This window comes from Triturus cristatus, chromosome 4_2 (assembly GCF_964204655.1).
Source record: "Triturus cristatus chromosome 4_2, aTriCri1.1, whole genome shotgun sequence".
In the NCBI taxonomy this organism is placed as follows: Eukaryota; Metazoa; Chordata; class Amphibia; order Caudata; family Salamandridae; genus Triturus; species Triturus cristatus.
The window spans coordinates 716,657,915-716,681,337 of NC_140586.1; the positions used below are offsets into that span (position 1 = coordinate 716,657,915).

Sequence of the window (23,423 nt, forward strand, 5' to 3'; positions counted from 1 at the left end):
TTCATGAGACAATAGTGACAATTGTGTATGTATCAAGAGCAAACAAAATACAAGAGGTAGCAATCTATACGTTACAAGAGGAAAAAGTGACATGTGTGCATGTATCAAAAGCGTACAAAGTACAAGTTGAGGTATAATACTGCAATAAATGGCAGACACTCAAAACACAAGAACAAACGTTACGTTACATGAGGCAATGGTGGCAATTGTGCATGTATCAAAAGCAAACAAAATACAAGAGGTAGCAAACGATACGTTACAAGAGGAAAAGTGATGTGTGCATGTTACAAAAGAGTATACAATACAAGTAGAAGTATAATACTGCAATAAATGGCAGACACTCAAACCACAAGAACACACTGGGAAGGAATTTCTATAGTCATGGAGAACAGAATTTCCTATAATGGAAGGACTTCCTTCAGATAATAGAGAGGGCGTGAATTAAATTTGGAAGTGTCTTTGAAGGGGGAGAACTTTGAGATCAGTTTTGAAGGCCTAGGAAGAGGTGGTAGTCCGAAGCAGAGGCGGAAGTGAGTTCCAGATTCTCACCGCGTTGCCTGAAAAGGATTGGACCATCGATCTTTCCTTCTTGAAAGTGGGAGGTTCAAGCAATACATTTTCCACATTACGTGATGGTCTAGAGCCTCCAGAGAGTTTCAGTTTATTCGCCAGGTAGCGAGGAGAGGAGGAGTGCATGGCTTTGTGGGTGATACAGGCAGTCTTGTAGATAGATCTTGCCTCGATGGGAAGCCAACGGAGGGTGGATAAAATGGGTGTGATGTGGTCGCTTCTTTTGGCCCCATATATGAAACGAGCTGCTGAATGGAGAACAGATTTAAGGGGGGACAGGTGGGATTTGGGGAGGCCAGTAAGAAGAGAATTGCAGTAGTCCAGTCTGGAGAGAACCAGATTTGGACCGGGGTTTTAAGGTCTTGCTCCGGGAAGAAGCGACGAATCCCCCAAAGAAGGAGCAGTTGGTATCGAGCAGACTTTGCAATGGAATTGATGTGGGAGAGTAGATTGAGTTTTTTGTTGAGTATGACACCAAGTGATTTTGCGCTGTCGACAATGATGGGTTTATTGTTAAGTAGATTCATCTGATCCATCCATGATTGAACCGGGGGAGGAGAAAGTGAGGAGGAGAGGAGGAGGAATTCAGTTTTGGAGGGATTCAGAATCAGTTGATGAGTTAACATCCAGTTTTGAATGGAGTCGAGAGTAGAGCTTAGGATGGAGAGATCGTGAGTGGAGGCCACCTTAAGGTAGATTTGGGTGTTGTCCGCATAGAGATGATAGTGGATCCCTGATTTACTTAGGAGATTTCCCAATGGTTCTAAATAGAGATTGAACAATGTGGGTGCAAGGATAGAGCCTTGAGGAACACCTTGACCTACCGCCAAAGGAGATGAAAGACTGTTCGCTATTTTGATCATTTGGGATCTATCAGAGAGGAAAGAAGCAAACCATTTAAGCACAGTGCCCTCCATGCCCATTCTCTGTTGAAGAGTGTTAAGGAGAGTGTTGTGATTGACAGTGTCAAAGGCTGCAGAAAGGTCACGGAGAATTAGAAGACAAGGCTCCCCCGAATCGAGTATCTGCAGTGCTTCATCAATCACGTGCAGCAGGGCTGTTTTAGTGCTGCAGTTTTGAATGAAGCCGGACTGGAAATTGTCAAGAAGATCATTGTCCTTGATATGACGAGAGAGTTGTTTCGCTACACATCTTTCTGTGATTTTCGCAAGAAAAGGAAGGTTAGTGATGGGGCGGAAGTTGTTGAGGTCGTTCGCATCAGTGGTGCGTTTTTTAAGCAGAGGGGTGACCTGCCCAGTTTTGAAAGAAACAGTAATGGAGCCTTGACAGAGGGAGAAGTTAACCAGAGTGGTCCAATAGGAAAGAGAATGGGTATAGAAGTCAATGGCAATGGAACTAGGGATGGGGTCAAGAGAATGGTTGGAGGGCTTTGTTTCGAGGATGCATTTGAGGAGGGCATCTTCAGAGATGGGGTCAAAGTTCTGCCAAATGGCTAAGGATTTGCGCTCCTCTGGAGGGGTAGGATGAATGACCTGATCCACAAGTGATTTCACTTTTTCATCAAAGAATATAGCGAATTCCGCTGCTTTCTTTGTGGAATCCTCCAACTTGGAGGTTGGTGGAGAGCAGTTTGGATTTTTGATGAGATCAAATAGTTTTTTGGGTCTATTTTTGGCTGAGTCGAGGAGGGTTCTGAAGTGCAACGCTTTTCCAAGGAAGATGTGCTTGTGGTACTTGGATCTTGCTGAACGAAGCGTGGCCATATTATCGGTGGAGGGCGCTTGTCTCCATTGTTTCTCCAGGAATCTTAGGTATTTCCTTTCTTCATAGAGGAATTTGTTGAACCAAGGTACTGAGGGAGTAGGCTTTTTCTTTTTGCTTTTGAGAGGAGCGACATTATTGATTTCGTCTGCACGGACTGTGAGGCATTGGGAGGTGAGTTCGTTAACATCTAGGTTCGGGTCTAGCCTTGGAAGTGATAGCAAAGCTGATTCACAGAGGGTACCGAGGTCAATATTTTTAGTGTCACGGAACCAGGAGGTAGCCGAGAGATATAGAGTGTGATAGGTGAAAAGAGAATGGGATGAGGAGGTAGTCAGACCAGTCTACATAAATAGGGGTAGCGATAGTAAGCATGCTTGCTTTAGAAATAACAAGGTCCAGGATTGAGCCCTTAGAGTGTGTTGTTTCTGTGCTGTGTTGGATAAGATCGTTTGCAGAGAGGAAGGTGGCCAGCAAATTCGCAGAAGAGTCTTGAGGCGAGCCCAAGTGGAGATTGAAGTCACCCACGAAGATCTGATTGTCACTTTGCAAGTATTGGTCGCTGATGAAGTCAGTGAGTTCCTCCATAAACGAAGGGCCGCTACCAGGCGGGCGGTAAATGGCATGGAATCTGAGGGGTGGGCGGTGGTGCAATAGATGCTCAAGAGATAGGCATTCAAAAGTGCGGAAGGAGCTGTTAGGAAAAACCTTAAATTGAAGGGAGTTTCTAAAGATGACTGCAACACCTCCCCCAACTTTGTCAATTCTGTCACTTCTAAATATAGAATAACCTGTGGGTAATAGAGATCAAACATAGAGTGAGAGGTATCGTTGAACCAGGTCTCTGTGAAGAAGAGCATGTCAATATTGTGAAGGGTGATGGTATTAGAGATTTCAACTTTGTGTTTTATTGCAGATCTGCAGTTGTGGAGCAGACAGCGCAGCTCTGTCGAGACTGTTTTCGTGACGGGGCACTTGGGCTATGAGGGGTGATAGGGATATTGTACTTATACGAGGGTGCTCAGGAGGGTTTAGGTGGATGAGTGGTTCTGACAGAGGAGATGGTCGGAATAGTGTAGATAGTAGCATTACTTGGAGATGATAGTGGTAGAAGGGTGGCGTTCGAGGGCTTGTGTGAGTTTGCGATGTTTGCAGACAACAGGTTATGCTTGGCTTTATGGGGTGTGGGGGCGAGGTGCATCTCTCGTGGGAAGGTGAGTGTTTTCCAAAGGAATTGAGGTGTATGGAAAAGTGTAAATCTTGGAGCTTAAAAGTGAAATGGTAGCTTCAAGTTGGGAGATGGAGGTGATAAGAGAGCCTAGCTTATTTTCCAGAAAGATTAGGGCAGAGCATGGCATGTTGGGTGGCTCGATGGAAACAGGAGGGGGTGCAATTGGCGGTGGAAGGCAGGGAGAGGTGGGGGAACGGGAGGGGAGTTGGGGTACAGGGTTCAGAGGTGGGGAAAGGTGGTGGTTGAGAGTGGGCGTTGGTGCATCAGAGGTGAAAGGAGAGTTGTCTTTGTTGGCGTTACAAGAAGGATAGGAATTAAGGACATAATTAAGGGGAGATAGGTGAGGAGCGAGGCGGTGGGGAGGAAGGAGAGGGGAGGAATGTGTGGAGTCATAGGAATGAAGGAGGTTTGGGAGGAAAAGAGGGTAGGGGGTTGGAGAGGTGCTGTCAGCTAGGTGAGGTGGCTGTGAGGGAACGGGCATCTGGCAGAGTGAGGGGGGTTGGGAGATAGGGAAGTTGAAGAAAGGAAGTGGTTCTGAATGCCCCGAGAGAGGGAAAGGGTTACCAAGGGGGAAAGGGGGTAGCACAGCATGGCTGGAGGAGTGGGGGGAAGGAGAGAGATGCAATGGGTTTGTGGAGAAATCAGGGTACATAGCGAGGGGAGGAGGGGGTAGAGGAGAAGAGGAAGGAATAAGGGGAACGTAAGGAAAGTTAACTAGGGGAGAAGGTTGGAGGAGAGAAGGACTAAAAAGGGGGGTGGCAGGTAGGGGTGGGGGGAGGAGATGAGATTGGAGTACCGGGACGGTGCAGATTGGACGAGGAGCGTATTAGCTAGAGGTAAGGCTGAAGTGATGAAGGAGGGGCATACTGTGAGGGGGAAGAATGGGAGAGGAGGGCCCAGGGGAGGGGGAGGGAAGAGGGTCGACCTGTGCCTCCCGAGGGGGCATCCTTTTGGAGTGTAGGGGGGTCAGGGGAGGAGAGAGGGAGTAATGGGTGGAGCTAGATGAAGAGTCAAGGGATAACCCGGTCACAGGGGAGGGGAGGAGGGACGGGAAGAGGTGGTCAAAGAGAGAGAGACAGGTGTCTTTGGCTTGGATCATGACAGTACCGTTATAGAGTGAGATAGTGAGGGAGCCATTGAAACACGCAGAGGGGGACATTTTTAGCTGTTTCCCATGAGGGATAGAGGAGGAGGAGGTGACGTTAAGGGAATTATATAAGCTGGCCCCGGTGTGGTGCGCGTCCACAGCACTGTGTTTTAGGGGCCTGCACGTTGCCTCAGCTGCCCTGCGAGCCTAATGATGCCCCACCCACAGGGGAGAAGATCCTGGCTCGGCCCACGGCTGTTTCCCCCTGCAGAGACATGCACAGAGCGGCTGATGTGACCGATCTGTGCACTGGCAGCATTGAGCACCTGAAGTGACCTGGTTCCATAGGTTGATGTGACACACCAGACATAGCCAGTATATATCTTGAGTGTATTTATTAAGTTAATTAAGTCCATGGTATAGCCCCACCAGGAGCAGCCTTCTAGCTGCTCAGCCCATCCTCTCCTAACTGTCTCACACCACACCAACAACCAACATTCCAGTCACGTCAACATTCCACATGGAACTCTCACACTGGCTGAGCAGCTATTTACAAGATACAGGAGAACAGTAATAACCTTACATGAGGATACTACAATATCTCCCTTCTTTACAATTGACAATAAAATAAACAATACTAAAAGTACAAAGCAACGAAACCCAAAATATAAACCAGAGATAAATAGTCCAAAACCCAAAGGTAAGATGAATAAACTATACCACGAAAGGGAAGCAGACTATAAAACGGAAGAAAAAGGATAAGAAAAGGATGAAAAATAAGAATAAACTATCACCAACCTCCTCTTTTAATAAGACACAAAAAGAGCGTTAAACTACCAAACGGAGATTGAAAAGACATAAGATACATATGAAAGAAAACACAGAGAATCACAATAGAGAACGACTACAAATACTCTAGACATTGAAGAAACATACAGAAGAAAAAACACTCCCAGAACAAATACACAATGGGTGGACGTCACCCATCACTAAAACGTAGGTGGGACTAACACCCCCTAAACTCTGAGTATAAGGGACTAACACCCAAATGTAATGCAGCACAGTGAGGCATCAAAAGACGGCTACCCACACACACAACACTAACGTGACAAAGGTGGGACTCACACCCCCTTGAAATTTAGTAAAAAGGACTAATACCCATTACTAATAACATAGGAGGGACTAACACCCCCTGTACACAGAGTAGATGGGACTAACACCCATTACCGAAATCGTAGGTGGGACTACCACCCCTTACAAACTGAGTAAATGGGACTAACACCCATTAACAATGACCTAGGTGGGACTAACACCCCCTAAACACTAAGTACACGGGACTAACACCCATAAACATTCACGTAGGTGGGACTAATACCCCCTAAAAACTGAGTAAATAGGACTACCACCAATTACTACTGACATAGGTGGGACAATAACCCCCTAAAAACTGCGTAAGTAAGAGACATGGGACAAGTACCTACTCCCATGCCAACAAAACATGTACGTGTGAAAGGCAAATTAACAAAGATGGAATGCAGCAATAGCAAGACATTGTAAATGTATAGATTACTTTTCCTGTAAAATAAAACATTTTAGCATTGAATATTGTAGACATGCACCAAAAATGACAATGGTGTGCCTGTCACCACGATGATAACAAAGACTAGGCATTGCCATGAACAAAATAGTACTTTGTACGAGCTCCACTAAACATTTGACAGGAACAAACATTGCTGGTAAATCGAAACCCAACCCACACACAGGTCTCTAATTTAAAAGATGAATTCCAACTTGGGACACTAGATGGCAACGTAACCTTGTGCAGAGGAATAAAATAATGAAACACAGTGATGTTGAAAGTCATCGTCGCTCCAATATTCCCGTTACTCTTTCGTTATGTCTAATAAGCCTTTTAAAAATATTCCTGTTACTCTTTTGTTATGTCTAAATGTAAAATTGCCACAAAACACTCCAACTCTGACACCGGAAGGCAGACAACGGAAGGAACAAGCTGCCACTCACCAACAGTTAAAGACACATCATCCACTGTCCTCTGTAAGTAGACCCGTACACTAATAGTGAACAACCAACGCATCAAATGGTGTGGCGGTAGTCCGCTAGACATACTGTGTGCAGCAGTAGAAGCCAGAGTGTTGCTGTAGAAGCCCTGAGCAAAAGGAAACAGTGAACGCACTACGTTGAAAAACGTGGTTGGCAAAGGCACAAAGCCAGGCAGGATACTTCAGAATACCTCGAGTACAATGTGCTCCAGCGGCGCCGAACATAGGATGGAGGCACGTAATTTACGGTGTGCCGGGTGGCTGCAGGCACGCTCCTGCTGCGAGCCTGCGAAGCATCTGACTGCCAAGCAGGGAAAACGTCATAAATGGTTCCACAGGTGCTGGATGTGAAGAGGTGAGGAGCGCGCGCTTTCTTTCAAGTTTTGAAACGCAGAGAGGCAGTTTTTACCAGCTTCCCTGTAGGGAAAACCATTGACACGAAAAACCAATTAAAAACTGAATATTACTCACTCCGATGGCCTCCTCATGCTGAAGGGAAGGAGATGAAACCAAATCCAAATCACTTTCAGTTGGCACACGTGGAAAAGCCATACACCAAAGTAACATGACTAATAAAATAAACTGTCACTAGTCGAGCAAAACAAGTCCTGTGCTGATAGTGCTTTCAAAAACCCATAAAAAGATGACCAAAAGGTTAGATGACAGTCATTGAACTTTCACTTGAACAGCATGCTGTTAAAAATACACGCAGATACAGAGTACCTTGCTTCCCAAGGCAGTATAACAAAACAAAAATCAGCTTCCTGTGGCACAGTCGCTGTTTGATGCCCTGGAGATATTTGTTGTGGCACAAGACCATCTGAAAGATGTAGGTAGCCTTTCTTAACGTATGTAAAGATGTATAAGATACCAAGATGAAGACACAGCACGCCTTGGCTGAAATTACAAATATCGCCAGACCCCTCTTCCGGTGACAGCTCCCAAACGCTCACCTCACGACCGTCAAGTGGCCCTCCACGGTCCAACACAAAGAGACAGCTAGCACTTCTCTTACACGACTGTCACAGGGGCCAGCATCCTTCCAAAGACACCGATCTTGGTAGCGAAGACATTCAGCAAACGGCTCAGGGACACAACACCTCGAAGTAGACACAGGACTGGGGCAAACCTCTGTGCTGCACTAGGGAACAACTTGCAGCTCCACTCCTCACTCCACCTGGCACACAGAGGTTTGGGCGACCGGTGTTGTGGTCACTGGTGGGGCTCACGGTGCCAGGTGGTTTCGCCAGATGAGGAGTTTCTTTTCATTAAATCCATTTTCTTCAAGTTACACTAGTTCAGTTACACATCAGTCTATCCAGGTTGCACGCACGGTTTCTTTAGTCCAACTCGTCGCCAATTGAAGTGACCTGGTTCCATAGGTTGATGTGACACACCAGACATAGCCAGTATATATCTTGAGTGTATTTATTAAGTTAATTAAGTCCATGGTATAGCCCCACCAAGAGCAGCCTGCTAGCTGCTCAGCCCATCCTCTCCTAACTGTCTCACACCACACCAACAACCAACATTCCAGTCACGTCAACATTCCACATGGAACTCTCACACTGGCTGAGCAGCTATTTACAAGATACAGGAGAACAGTAATAACCTTACATGAGGATACTACAGCACCTTATATTCACTGGCCTCGGCCGGGGCTAAACGGAAAACCGAGGCCGCACCAGCATATGTGAAATCCCCACACCTGAAGCTGCAGCGCCACCTGGCAGCAGTGATCGGCATGAAGCAGCCCCGATGGGGCTCAAACTTTAGTGGGGACATGCCACCCTGTCGCCCGGCATGTGTACGAGCCTGCGGCACCTCACATACTTTAGTCCACGCACAGGAGGCCCCAGTTATGCCATAGATCCACAAAAGAGGATGTGGTCCGTCAGCTAAATTCGCTGTAGCGCCGCACCGCAGTTGGCCACAGTAATTTAAGAATGTCGATCTGAAAGAGGCAACCTCAGCTATGCTATACAAAGCATTTATACAGAACACCAACTCTCCAGAGGTAAATAGTGGCATGAATATCGTCTCCCATGCTGTATCTGAGACCACAGTGATAGGAGAAAACAGAGACTGGCAGAAAGAGCACTGCATGCCCTCTCAGAACAGCCACCACCCCACGCTGTTTCGGCTGAAAGGATTAACTGACCATCTCTCTCGCCTTGAAGGTGGCAATTAGAGCATTGCATGCCCCTGGTGGCAAGTGCCTGCCACTGCAAGATAGAAGAGCAAGTACACCAGGAGCCAACAGAGGGCACCCACCAAGAGACAATGTCGCTTACAGAGAGCCTGGTTGCCTCTTAGACACCCGCGAAAGAGATGCTGCGCATGCTTAGCGCCACTAGGGCTCCCCCAGAGAAGAGAGGGATAAAACCTAGTATGGCCTGAATGCAGGAAAGAGAGCATCTACATCTCGAAACACTGCCAATAGGAGAGTTGCGCATCCCAATGGGCAAGCTGCGACCACCACAACACGAAGAAGAGAAGACATGCAAAATGTGGCCTGACACCAGTTCACATCATGTGCAGAGAAGACATGCAACATGTGGCCTGATGCCTCTTCATAGCATGTGCAGTGAAAAAATGCAGCAAGTGGCCTGACGCCATTTCGGACCATGTGCAGAGAAGACATGCAACGCGTGGCCTGTCGCCATTTCGCAGCATGTGCAGAGAAGACATGTGGCTGGATGCCACATCACACCGCAAGCAAGAACCGAGGAAAAAGAGAGCATGGCACGTTGCCATGTTGAGTAGATGAAACAAAAAAGGAGTGTGACAATCCTGTCACACTGAAGAACGGACTACCACAGGTGCGCAGGAGGAATTAACAAGGGGACAAGGCCAAGGACTCGTACCAGTATCTGAGTGCACCTACTAACACAAGCCAGCCACCGGGGTGCAATGATGTCACAGGAGATAGCTCAGTGGGAGTGCCAAAACCTAAGCCACCTGCATGCGCGAACCGTACATCTTACCCCATGCTTCTCAGTGTGACCGTCTAGCCACCTGTCTCTGGCTGCTTGAAGTAAACTGCATCCCTGCTTGCAAACGCACATGCCAAAGAAGAAGAACTGCACCAACTATGCAACAAGCTATGTGGCTGCGAAGTCCATCCAGTCATCCCTACTCCATGCAAGTCATTGCCACCTGTCGCACAGGTTATTTAATGGCAACCACTCGATCTGTGACATGTGCATCACCACCACCCCTGGAGCATCAAATACCCCGACTGGAGTCCTAGACCATTGTCATATCAAGTGACAAGAAGCAACAGTAATGATATGAAGAACCAGTTACCTGCTCACCTGGCTTGCATCCTGATCCCGGAAGTGCGAGCACATTCTGACCAGGACACATCTACCCCTGAAGTTGCACAAGCGATTTAGTAGTGGCTCTGAGGTGGTCCTGTGGCTGGCCAGATGCAGGCACATATGCAGCCCCAGTGCGACCCACTGGCAGTCCCGTGGCAACCCAACCAAGGGGCCTCCCCCAAGCGCAAGAGATGGACTTGACTTTGCCCCACCTAGGGCTTCCAGGAGGTAGCTAGGCAGTGTTACGGAGACTTCAACAGGTCACAGCATGCCAAGACTGGTGTCAGTGGATCAAGCAACACCATTGTCAAACATACGCAATAGACTCACCTGATGCGCCTGATGCACCAAGTTTGAACTGTAAAACACCCACTGCATCACAGCAAGAGCATGCTGGACCGATCAACATTACATAGTTGAACTGTCACCCAACTGCATGCTGAGGGACCCGAACTTCATCAGCACTGTGTTAGTGTCCAGAGGTAGCTGGTTAAATTATAAATTATAAATGTTTGAGGATATGCTTGGGTGCTTCCAGCTGCACCTGCCCATCACTGTCCTGCGGACTGCCTCTTGAGGCTGTGAGACTAATTGTTGTTTTGGTTGTTTTTCATTTCTTCCCACAGGTTGGACTTGTTTTTGTTTCTAATAAGATTTCATAGGAATGTTGTGTCCTGCTGCCACTTCCATGAGGGCTGGCCCATACACCCACCCACACCCATCCAACTGTTGCAGGGATTCTGCTTATGCACAGAACTATGCGCAGGAACCCAGGACCTTAGAGAATTGTGGTGTACCAAAAACTCCCCTCAGAACCCAGAACCCCTTATCCGACTAGCTTAGTGTCCCATTCGTTATCCGAGATCTAGCTCGGCGGTCCCAATGTATAGACAACCCAGAACAAGCGACTTAGAATATTCTCAGGAATGGTGGGAATCAGAAATACCTTTTCGGTATTATTCTCATATCAGTCCACAACAGAATAAACAGAGACACGGTTAAAGTTTAAAGAGTTTAATTTATAAACCTCGCGTCCTAAGATGCAGTATTTTGGCTAACATAAGCAGACAAATGGTTAAGATCAGAACCATCAGCATTGTTACAATACCATAGAAAATGAAAGGAGCAATCATAATAAAATGACAGTGGAAAGCAGCCACCCTCCTTTCGCTAGTAAACTACTAGTATTATTATTAGACTATTAGACGGTCTCTAGGCTTGAATGGGGAACCCCATACCGTATAGGTCAGCTTAGTGGAATCACATCACAGGATCAGCTAGGCTCTCTCCTGGGAACACTCTTCTGCCGACTGACTCTAAAACATGCTGCACTGCAATATTAAAAAGCACTCGTCTTTCAGGTATCTGCAGCTGCGTGCATGTTATGGCTAAATAGTGGTACGATCAACCTGAACACAACAACATGCACCGTCTAGTGACCCAGACTCGTTCTTTACACGGTGTACAGACCAAGGTCACTGCTCACTGTTAAGGATGTTAAACAACAGACAGTTCTCATGTGAAGCAAAGTCGAGTAAGCATTTCTTAATTAATAACATGTGACAACAGTGTCGCGTGCAAAAGCAGCAGAAGCGGCAAGATGGCTTTCTAACATCTAACGCGGTTGTGCTAACTTAGCATTGTACATAGGGATATAGGTATCATCACTACACCCCCCTTTGATCGGACCACTAACCACTAGGGGCGCACTTTCAAGAACGCAGAGTTCAAGTTCGATAGAACGGAACCAAGGGCCTGAACCATAGGTCCATATAAGGTGAGTGAAAAAGTTCGAAGAAAAAAATAAAAAGAAAAATGATGTTGTTAGGAAAAAACCTCATTAAAAGGGAAAAAAGCAAAACATCGATAGCCGTTCCATGAAATGACGAGGGCACAAAGTCAATCCATCAGGGTGTAGGCACAATAAGTTGCAACAGCTTCCAAGAGAAAATCATTGGAACGGTCCACAAAATTATCTGCCATCCAGTTAAGCAAGGGAAAGAAACACACGTGCTCCTCAACTAAAGGAGCCTCAAGAACCACACTCGGACAACAGGCGGGTTCTTCAAGATAACTCCGTTCCAAGAAGTCAGCAGCCGCCTTTCCGATGTCCCAATTCCCAAGGACTCAATGCGCAGTCGCACAGGCCATAATCCCGATGCCAGAACAGTCCAACTCATGAACCACCAAGGGGGTCATCAGCTGACCATAATCCGGAGCAGGAGACACCGATGACGACAAGCACAAATCCAGAGCCCACTGGAATGGACAATCTAGGCAATGAAAAACAGGTTGCACACAAGTAAAGAAGGGAAACCGGAACGACAATCCATAGGCGCTGCTTAAGTTCGCCAACGGTAAAGTGCCATAGTTATCAAGCATCCGGTTACGCAGATGGAGCAGCCTGGGCATGCTGCCTTGGTACGCAAGTAGTGCATCCATTGTGCAGCACGCAAATCAGTAGAAGCACCCCAGCTACAAGGGCGAGAAGCAAAGGGAGACCTCCAAAGACGCTGGAAAAAATAGAATGAAAAAATGCGGTGATCACACCAAAAATAGTTTGAAAGGCGGTCACGAGGCCGGAGACCACAATTTTAAAAAAATGAACCAAGCCACTAGTTGACGAGGCATTAAAGATAGTCTGAATCAGGGTTCCAAAATGTAGTGGGAGATCAGTATTCAAAAGAGCTTGTACTTCCATGCGTGTGTTAGCTACGTGAAGGACAAATGTTTCACGGGATGAAGTCAACGCGACTTCTTTCTGAGGCAAAAGAGCCCTTATTCTGCTAATCTTGTTGAACTCTGCTTTCAAGGTTGGAATAGAAGGCCAGATAGAAACATCGAGCCGGCCATGCGGGGGTGGGAAAAGGACGTTATTGCAGCAAACTACTCGCTGTGATACAGTCACTATGTAAGGAATTCCCACTAACATCCCACAGCAAGCTTCATTATTTAATATCAAATAACTACCGTTAGCAAGCAGCGTAAAAGACGGTGTTATAACTGGCACGGGAATCCCTTTCAGGATGCACGCTAAATTAGGGGCCTGTACATTACAAGCACCATGTAACTGAATATGTCTACAAACTACAGAGTGATCTGGAGTGGAAGTACACTCCTCCCCCTTCAAGTAAACCTCTGCACTGTCTCTCACACATCTATACGTGAATGGGAGTGAACAAACTTCGTGCAGGAAGGCAGAACCAAGTTGTTCATATCTGCCAAGAGCATAATGTTTCATGCACGAACTAAACTTAAACAGGGGAAAAGGTAACGTGATCAACCCGTGGATAAGCCACACGGCAGAATTTCATTCAGCAACAGAGAAAGGTAAAGGTTCTAACTTCTCAATGTGCAGCAGTGAGTAAGTAGCAACTTTCATGGACATAAACTGTTGCTTTGCAGTTAAATTAAAAGGGAGGAACAAAGATGAAACATTCATGTAATCCCAAGGTACTTTCCCTGCCTTTAACGTTTGCAAGGTCCATGCAAACTGCATAATAGAACGCAATTGGTTTTGACCATGATACAATACAGACAAATCATCTTGCACAATGTCTAACACAGATGACACAATATTATCTAAGGTATAAATTCTGAAAGACATGCTATTATCTATTACAGCCAAAACTTTCTCCATATTGGCTTGGTCAATAGCTCGTAACCTGGATGCAGCCTCAATCAGTGACAGCTTCCAAACTTCGTTGTAAACAGCATATACCCATCTTTTGGACCTGCCAGTAGCAGGGCCCTTAACAAAATCATTCAAATCGATTTTGTCGTTTAATTTTGATAAATTAAGTTTAACAGATGCTAAAGTAGAATGTTGCAGCCATGATTGGCATAACTTCCCCACAGAGTAGGTAGTTACACTATGAGAGGATTCAAAACGTGGGTCTACACGAACTTGTGTATACCCTTGTTTGAAACCTAGAAACCGATGTTGACAGACATCTGAACTTGTCTGCCACACCAACCACCCTTCCGGATTCAAATCAGTAATGTTGAAGGATGTGTTGGACACGTATGCCTGCAAGTTAGAAAGGGGAAGATCTGTATGATTACCCCAACCAGGGTAAGCACCCAGATCCGGAATCAAGGGTGTATTTAATTTTTATGTAGTACCCAATCCAAAACAGGTGGTCTGAAAAATTGAAGAATTTAAAAATAACATATGATTCGGGATAAGACAGGCACGATGCAAAGCCTCTGTTCCCTGTACCTGCCACGGTTTAGAACCCCAAACCGATTTAAGATCAATAGTTGCCTTCCACAGATCATATCCTCCAATCGCCAATTCGTCCATAAAGGACTTGGAATACAACAATTTGGTGTGTGTCAGTCTAACTTTACAAGCAGACTCAGGCGCTACCTTAAAATAAAAGGAGGCCGGGTTTGATACACTGAAATCAGAAAAATAAGTGTACTTCTGCACCAACGTGGCTGAGCTGCCCAGCCTAGGTGCGGGGCAGTGTTCCCATTGAGTGTAATTTACAAAATTCCTAAACGTATTTGCTTTGTGCAGGAAGTGTGTGCCATAATGTTGATAGCAGAATTGCTCATCATAATTTGCAGTATCTAAATACAAATCTTCAGCATCAAATGCAGCATAATATTTCAAATCAGAAAATAGTGCTTCAATGGCTTTGACATCCCAATCATCTGAGTGGATGTTCTGTTTAACCACATCACCCATAGAAACACGAAATACATTCGGCACATTAATTACTTCAGTGGGGCCATGAATTTGAAATTTAACAGCATCCCAAGCAATCCCATCACGGACAGGCCAGGCGGTAATGTTCACAAATGTCTGGTCTCTCTTCATGATATGTGATGAGGAGTGGGAGGCCAAAGTTCCATCAATTAGACGAATTGTAGATCTTTCTTTCAGGTAGTGTCCATTGATAAGTCTAAAAAACACTACCACAAAGCCAATGGACATAAACAAAAAAATACTTATGAGCACCAGCCAAATGTAAGTCCAAGGGGGAATCAAAAAATGTCTTTTGAACCAGGCAGCAAAAATGGAAACCTTCGACGGGGCAATGGAAGTCATGGAATTATTGTCAAAGGAAGAATGTGACTGGGTAATCGCAGTTGATTGCAAAAGAGGCACCGGGACTTCTGTAGGATAAGCATACTCAGGATCTTCAGGCAGATCACTAGCCGTCGGTGGTAACAAAGGACCAGTGACTGCATGCATCTCGACGGCAACATCAGGCAAGGAAGTGGAGGTAAAATGACTGTACGAGTACCCTGTACTCCAAGCACCGGAACTGGTGCACGATAAGAGGGGCCGAACTCCTTCTTGTTCTCCACCTTCTCACGGACCAGGTCACCAACTCGAGGTAGCCTACCGGAATCTGAAGTGCAGCATCAGATGTGGAGGGTACGTGTTCCTTCGCTATAGTGTCTCTGGCTTCTTGAAGATTCTGCAATACAGCACAGTGATCATCTAGGTCAAAGGGTGCGGCCAACGCCGCCATGTCTAGACCATCAAGGTCTGGGACAAACATTTGTATGCCAAAGAGCATCATGTATGGGGTCTGCCCACCCAGAGACCTTCTAGGGAGATTATTAAGTGCACGTTGAACGTCATACAAGTGGGCTAGCCAGTTCCCTCCAGTACCTAAAACCCTGGCTGTCAAAGATTGCTTTAAGTCACGGTTCATCCGCTCCACCACACTATTGCCCTCAGGCCGGTATGGAGACGAAAATTTGAATTGGACCCCCAAATTTCTCATAGCTTCTTTGTACGCCTTAGAGGCGAACGCAGGGCCGTGATCAGAATGAAAGCTACCACACGCAAAACTTCCAACAAAGACACGCAAATCCTTGATGACAGTACGGGCATCAGCACTCCTTTCTGGCCACACCCACAGAAAACGTGTGCACGAATCCACTGCAACCAAGATGTACTTGTACGCAGTATCAGAGGTAAAAGGACCGCAATGATCTAAATAAACGCAAACAAGTGGTTTATTAGAAATATACAACTGCGTTTGTGGTGGACGCGCCGCAGATGAAGGTTTGATCTGCTGACAAATGTCACAATCAAGAACATAGGCGCGTGCTTTTTTGTATAAGCCGAACCACCAGTAACGTTGCTGTAATAAAGATACCGTAGCCGCAACGCCGGCATGCGTGGACGCCATGCCCTCGTGGGCTGCTGATATCAAAGATGGTCTGCAGTCCGCGTTGGGAATCAATCTGTCACCAACGTCGTTAATCCTCACTAACAGGACGTTATCAGGACTTAAGTGATAATGGTAACGAGAGGGGAAGCCTTTTGGAAAGCCCTTCCCCGTCTCTGTAGCAGCAATAGCCGCCAAGATGTCATCATCGATCTTACTTTTGGATCTTGTAACTGCTGCTACTAAGTATGTCGCCACTGCGGTTTTTGCTGCCTCATCAGCTAAACTGTTACCGACAGCATGGACGCCAACACGTTGGTGACCAAGAGTGTGAATTACATTCACGAGAGGCAGACGTTCTTTAAGATCTGCCACTCGAACCCAAAGCAGTTTATGCTTAATCGTGCTACCTTTGGAATCATAGTAGTCATTTTGAGACCAAAAACGGAGATAGTCGTTGTAGGCTTGGAGACAATAAATTGAGTCACTCACTATAAGAGTAGTGACTCGAGGATCAGCAAACTCCAGTGCAAGCACCAGAGCACGAAGCTCCGCCAACTGCACGGTACAATCACCCAATGACTGTGTATGTACAACATCGGATTGGAACTCTCCATTTACGAATGTACCAACCACAATTGCGCAAGCCGCTGAATAGGCGTGCTTTGATCCAGTTGCGGGCTGCGCAGACCAGTCAGTGTAAATGACACAATGGTAATCCTCGAGCGGGCGCAAAGACAGGGGAGGTGGATGAACGAATTCATATTGCAAGAACTCCTGTGTCTGTAATGCCGCGTCAAAGATATATGTAACGTCCGGTGAAGTCAAGGAAGTGGCCCATTGTATCCACCTTGGATGCAAAGCCTTAGAATTTGGTACACTAGCTTTCGTCACTGCCTCGAGGGCAGGATATGGTGTCACCACCAGCATACGTTTCCCTTGTGATAGCGCACGTTCTTTCAGGATTGCCATCTGAACTGCTGTCAGTACTTTTTCGACAGCGGAAAATCGCAGCTCAGCTGAAGTGTACAGGTGTGATTCGTATGCAATGGGTACGGTGTCGCCCTCATTGAACGTTAAGTATGTGAAACCCACTGCACCCGGCACAATTCTAATGACCAGGTTAGTGTGGTTATCACGGGTTTGTAAGTATTTTGAAGCAAGAAGGTCAGCCTGCAATAACTGTAATGCAGCTGAATGCTCCGGCAGCCAGCATGATTTGGAAAAAGTAGGTTGTACCAAGGCATAAAGCGGCTTGATACGCTGCGCATAGTCAGGAATGTACGTGCGACCGAAATTCAGAAAGCCCAGCAGGGATTGTAATTTTTTCAGTGTAGTAGGAGCACGGAGGCGTGCGCACTTCTCAAGGAAGTGCGGAGCCAATCCTCGACCTTCATTGTTGAGTTCGTACCCCAAGAACAACACCGTGTACTCGGCAATGTGGGACTTCGCAAAGTTGAACTTGTAACCGAAGTCAGCAAACATAGTAATTATGTTATCCACGTGAGCAAGGTGTGGAAGCAACTCGTCGTCCGTTAGATATATATCGTCGACATACGAGTACCCCTCCGGGTCTACCATCTCTAAGAGAGAGACCACTCGAGCAGCAAAGACCCCAGGGCTGTTTTTATAGCCCATCGGGAGCCTTTTGAACTGTTTTTGTATGCCACCCGAGGTGAACGCTGTCCACTCATAACTGAGAGGGGCCAGGTTATGACTATAAAAGCCATTGGAAATGTCAAGTGTGGTTTTAAACCGTTTTCTCACGAGACTATCGACGAGAGCCGAACCGTGGGTATTTTGCACCGCGCATGTCCGGCAGTGTGAGTTTAAATGCCGGTAATCCAAAACTAGGCGGTACGATCCGTCAGGCTTCGTCACCGTGAATAAAGGATTATTCATAGGTGACACACATGTTTCAATTACTCCCTGATATTCCAATTGTTCAAGGATGGAAGCGACGTGAGGTCGTGCCTCACGTCGCATGGGATATTGGGGTTGTGGCTGGGGCATGGACCGCAACGGAATCTCATGGTTGGGAGAAAATTTATCCCAGCCGACCTGATTACGATACAACGCAGGCGCAAGCACCTGCGCCCACTCCCCGGCCAACCTCGTAGAATGTTCCGTCGGCACTGTGTGCCCAAAGGACGGGAGGATCACGTCCTCCCCTCGAGGAGCATCTAAAACGAAAGCCAGGGGCCAATCACCCTCTGCCAAAAGAATATCATAGGTGGAGGTCAGATTATCCCAAAAAACCACTCTAATTTTACGTTGTATGTCACCCTCAATTAAAAGGACAATTTCAAACAGTCTTTCAGGGGAGCCACGCGGGTATCAGCAGTTTCAACACTTACAAATGTATCAGTTGCTGTCACCTCCAGATATGGACGCAGTGCTTGCCGCACTACTGTAACTTCCGCCGCTCTGTCTAGCAGCGTTAGCGCCCATGTCAGGTTCAGAAGTTGTGTCTGTACCATCTGAGGCATACCTCGCCGTTAGAGCAGCAACTTTCTTTTTCTGAAACGGGGGCCGTTGACGTGCAGACTCGTCCTGTTTGCCTTTACCGTCGGTCTGGCGAGGTTGCTCACGACCTTGAGCACCTCTTCCTTTCCCACAGTCTCCGCCACCGGATTGTGAAGCCGATGTTTCCTGTGAAGAACGAGTAGAGCGTTGTTCAGAAACCTGAAATCTCTCAGGTGACTTAATACGAGAACGATCGCGCAGATCATACGTGCGGTCACTGGACGACCGGTCGGGTGAGGCAGAACGAGAACCCTGTTTCTGTTGCTGTTTCCCCTGTTTCTTTGCTCTCCAACTCTGCTTTGGAAAGTTGGGTTTTTCGTCTTTAGTAGACGAACTCACCTTAGTTTGTTGTACTACATCAGGCGCTACGACTCACCATTCTGTAGGCTTTCGCAATAATTTTTGCGAATTCCCTGGGCCTGTCGTTCACATCCACAAGTTCCAGCATATTACCAACTTGGAACTGCATGGCATCTCCTTTGAGGTTGCCCATCACCATGGAACAAAGCACATCGAAGCTGTTGACAAGCCTCATTCCCAATTCAATAGCCGCCTCCGCCCCATGGTTCTCTTGAACCTTTTTGATGACGGAGGGTAGTACAGCCATAGACGGAGTGCCATAGCACTTCGAATAGGTCGCCGCAAAGACCTTCCCCCAGTTGTCACAATCGGCAATGTCCGGGACCAGGTCTTTAGGCAAAGTAATGGTGAGTATCCTGTGTTTTTCCACAGGAGCAGTATTTGGAAAAACTGCTTCCAGTTGATCAAATTTCTCAGCAAGCCAATAAGGAAATTCATCCTTACTGGTGGGGCGCTTGCCGACCACTGAATTAACCATAACAGGACTAATAACCACTGCGTGATGGTCCGTAGGTTGTCCCGCAACAGCAGGTGCCCCTGCCTGCACGGTGCGTGACACGTACTGCACCAAAGCCCTATGTACTGTAATAAGGGCAGTGTGGAGCACACGCAACTCAGCTACCGCCACCGTGAGATAGCGGGGATGAGGCATAAATCCGGCTAGCACCGGCCATGTGGCCCCTGCAATGGACAACGGGCCCATTCTCGCCGGTGTAACCGCATGGGGAAGGGCGCCATTAAACCAAATAGTATGCTGCCAGGCAGAGATAGGAATTTCTTGTGTCCTATATGGGGTATAGACCGCAGGAATCGCAGTGGCAGTATAGGTGTGAAACGTATCATCGTCATCCACCGCCGGAAAGATCACCTATGAGTAAAACAACTCATACGGGTATGACGCATCAGCACTGACCACAAAAATAACAGCCATCCCTTCAACTGGCACCCCATACGCCGTCAAATGACGGCGCAGAGGTGTACGACTATGCGCGGCTATATCAACCGCCATCAGGACACACTAAAGCGTAACAACGATATCAAGTGTAGCACTGGGGTTCAGGAAAAATAACCTTTTTAATGATCAAGCTTGAAGGAACCTATTAGTCGAAACCTAGGTAGGTTAAACCGTCACTCCCGTCAACCGGAAACCAGAGTGAGGGTGTTGTGGACTAATTAAAGCACTACTAAGGCGTCTCAAATAGACCAAACGTTAGGTGCGCCATGTTGCAGGGATTCTGCTTATGCACAGAACTATGCGCAGGAACCCAGGACCTCCGAGAATTGTGGTGTACCAAAAACTCCCCTCAGAACCCAGAACCCCTTATCCGACTAGCTTAGTGTCCCATTCGTTATCCGAGATCTAGCTCGGCGGTCCCAATGTATAGACAACCCAGAACAAGCGACTTAGAATATTCTCAGGAATGGTGGGAATCAGAAATACCTTTTCGTTATTATTCTCATATCAGTCCACAAGAGAATAAACAGAGACACAGTTAAAGTTTAAAGAGTTTAATTTATAAACCTCGCGTCCTAAGATGCAGTATTTTGGCTAACATAAGCAGACAAATGGTTAAGATCAGAACCATCAGCATTGTTACAATACCATAGAAAATGAAAGGAGCAGTCATAATAAAATGACAGTGGAAAGCAGCCACCCTCCTTTCGCTAGTAAACTACTAGTATTATTATTAGACTATTAGATGGTCTCTAGGCTTGAATGGGGAACCCCATACCGTATTATTATTATTATTATTATTAAAATTTTTATAGAGCGCGTAGTCACCTGGAGGTATCCCAGCGCTAAAAAAATCCGTCAGCTTAGTGGAATCACATCACAGGATCAGCTAGGCTCTCTCCTGGGAACACTCTTCTGCCGACTGACTCTAAAACATGCCGCACTGCAATATTAAAAAGCACTCGTCTTTCAGGTATCTGCAGCTGCGTGCATGTTATGGCTAAATAGTGGTACAATCAACCTGAACACAACAACATGCACCGTCTAGTGACCCAGACTCGTTCTTTACACGGTGTACAGACCAAGGTCACTGCTCACTGTTAAGGATGTTAAACAACAGACAGTTCTCATGTGAAGCAAAGTCGAGTAAGCATTTCTTAATTAATAACATGTGACAACAGTGTCGCGTGCAAAAGCAGCAGAAGCGGCAAGATGGCTTTCTAACATCTAACGCGGTTGTGCTAACTTAGCATTGTACATAGGGAGATAGGTATCATCACTACACAACACAGGTGTCACCAGTCAGGTGACCCTGCCAATAAAAGAGTCCAAGTGCACGTGCTCATTGTCAGTTCTAAGTACCATATACCATGTGTCTGTGTCATTCTTATTTCCAAAGTATGTGGGTTTGGAGCTCACGACTTTACATTTGATAACGTGGCGATGGGTGGTGGTTTACGGAATTAATCGTTGCTGGTGAGACAGTGTCCTCAGATTAGCAACATGGGTGGTTTTCGTCCTTTCAGTTTCATTGTGAAATATGTTTTCTCTTGTTGAGTATCTAATTTCACAGCCCTATTGAGAAAGCAATGCGCCTTTCTCTGATTGAAAACACATGTTATGACCAGAGGATGTGCCAGACTCTGATGGAAACAAGCCTTCAGCAGTGTTGCCAATCTCCAACATCCCAAATGTCTTGGCACTCACATGGAGACCACCTCCTAACAAGAGGACGAAGACACAGAGGGAGATGAGGAAAGGGAGGGAAATCCAGAGAACATAAATGGGCCTGCAGAGGGAGCACATTAATAAAACCCACAACAGTGCTCTAGAACGTGGTGTAGGATGCACAGACTCTTTCGGATGGAACTTCCAGGAGCACGCAGACTGACGATTTTTTACAATAGCAAAGAGGGAACTGAGAAGTATTCTGTAGAACCCCACAGGGCTCTGAAGACAGGAGAACTGCAAACATGTAAGATTTATAATCCAGGTATGAACTGCAGGAGCCTTGGAAGAGCTGACTATCTTTCAAAGAAAGTAACAGCAATCTTTCAATGCGGCAACACCCTTTGCAAAGGATCCCCCCCTCTATGTGGAAGATGACTGTTGAACTGCTATCTCTGCAGGGTGATCCCCAAACATTTTGGCTTCACCCCCCTTATTTCGGAACCCGTTTTTGTTGACTTTTAGGACTCTATGCATTTTACCACTGCTAACCAGTGATAAAATGCTTGTACTCGCTCCTATAAGCCAATTTGCATATTTAATTTACTTGTGAGTCCCTAGTAAAGTGGTACTACCTGTACCCTGGGCCTGTATTTAAATGCTACTATTGGGCATGCAGAACGTTCTGTGCCACCCACTTAAGTAGCCTTTTTTAACAAGTCTCAGTCTTGCCACTGCAGCCTCTGTGGGCTGTTTTAAACTGCTAATCCAACCTGGAAAAATAAACCTTTTGCCAGGTCTAAACCTTCCTTTTCAATACATATAAGCCACCCTTAAAGTAGGGCCTAAACAGCCCTTAGAGCAGGGTGTCTAGTGTTTAAAAAGTTGAACATGTACTTTTAAGGTCTACAGGTCCTGGTAGTGAAGAACACCCAAATTTGTTCCAGCAATGCCTGATAGGATCTTCACACTACAGTGACGACCATCCGCGACGCCAGCCTGCTCTTCGTGCTACAGCAACGACCATCTGCAACACTCTCCCTGCTCCTTGCAGCGGCCTACACCATGAACAGAACTCTTTGTGCTGGACTTGAGAAGGTAACTTTTTCCGCGGAACTAACCTGGTCCATGTAGCCGGCCCGCGCTCCATTGCAGTTGGCCTGAACTTGTGACTCTCAAACAACCAGGGGCTGTATTATGGTAGAAGCGCATTTTAATTGTTTGCGCCGGTTGTACCTTTAAAAAGGTCCGCCGGGTGCAAACAGTGAAAATGCGCTCTAATACCATGAATGCGTTGCCCCCAGGGCAGCTGCAAACTTGTGCTGCCCTGGGGGCAGCGCATTCAGGTGAAAACCGGAGCAGTCTCTTCACAACCGCTCAGTGTTTTCACTATGCAGGCGGCACCCTTCTGCACTTTTGAAGGGAATTAAAGATCCCCTTGCAGGCGGGTTCAGTCAGTGACGGCACCCGCCTGCAAAGGGATGTCTGGCAGGGTCCATGGAACCGCCTTTCCCCTGCCAGAGGACTGCCATATGGAGGCGCACTCACAGTGTGCCACCTTTTAAGTGGCGCACTGTGAGTGCGCCTCCTGATAGCTTCTTTGCCTCCGCGCCCACGTCTGTAATACGACGTGGGTGGAGAGACAAAGGGATTCGCTCATTTGCATGCGGCACACCCACATGCAAATGAAGGAGAGTCCTCCTGCAGATAGCGCTGGCGCCTTATGTTTGCCAGCACTATCGGTATTACATAGGAGCCGCACAAGCGTCTGCGGCCCCTTCTGT

At 46.8% G+C, this 23,423-nt stretch overlaps 1 protein-coding gene across 2 annotated transcripts in view; it reads left to right on the forward strand.

The window, feature by feature from the left end:
• SLC1A7 (solute carrier family 1 member 7) overlaps positions 1-23,423 on the forward strand; it is a 632,908-nt gene that overhangs the window by 120,359 nt on the left and 489,126 nt on the right. Inside the window, exon 1 of one of the 2 annotated variants that reach the window (XM_085600159.1) lies at positions 21,765-22,737. The exons of the other annotated variant lie outside the window; for it this stretch is intronic. Coding sequence (XP_085456285.1) covers positions 22,705-22,737 — 33 coding nt within the window. The 5' untranslated portion in view covers positions 21,765-22,704. Of the gene's footprint in view, positions 1-21,764; positions 22,738-23,423 lie in introns of those variants that run through there. 2 annotated transcript variants of the gene reach the window in all.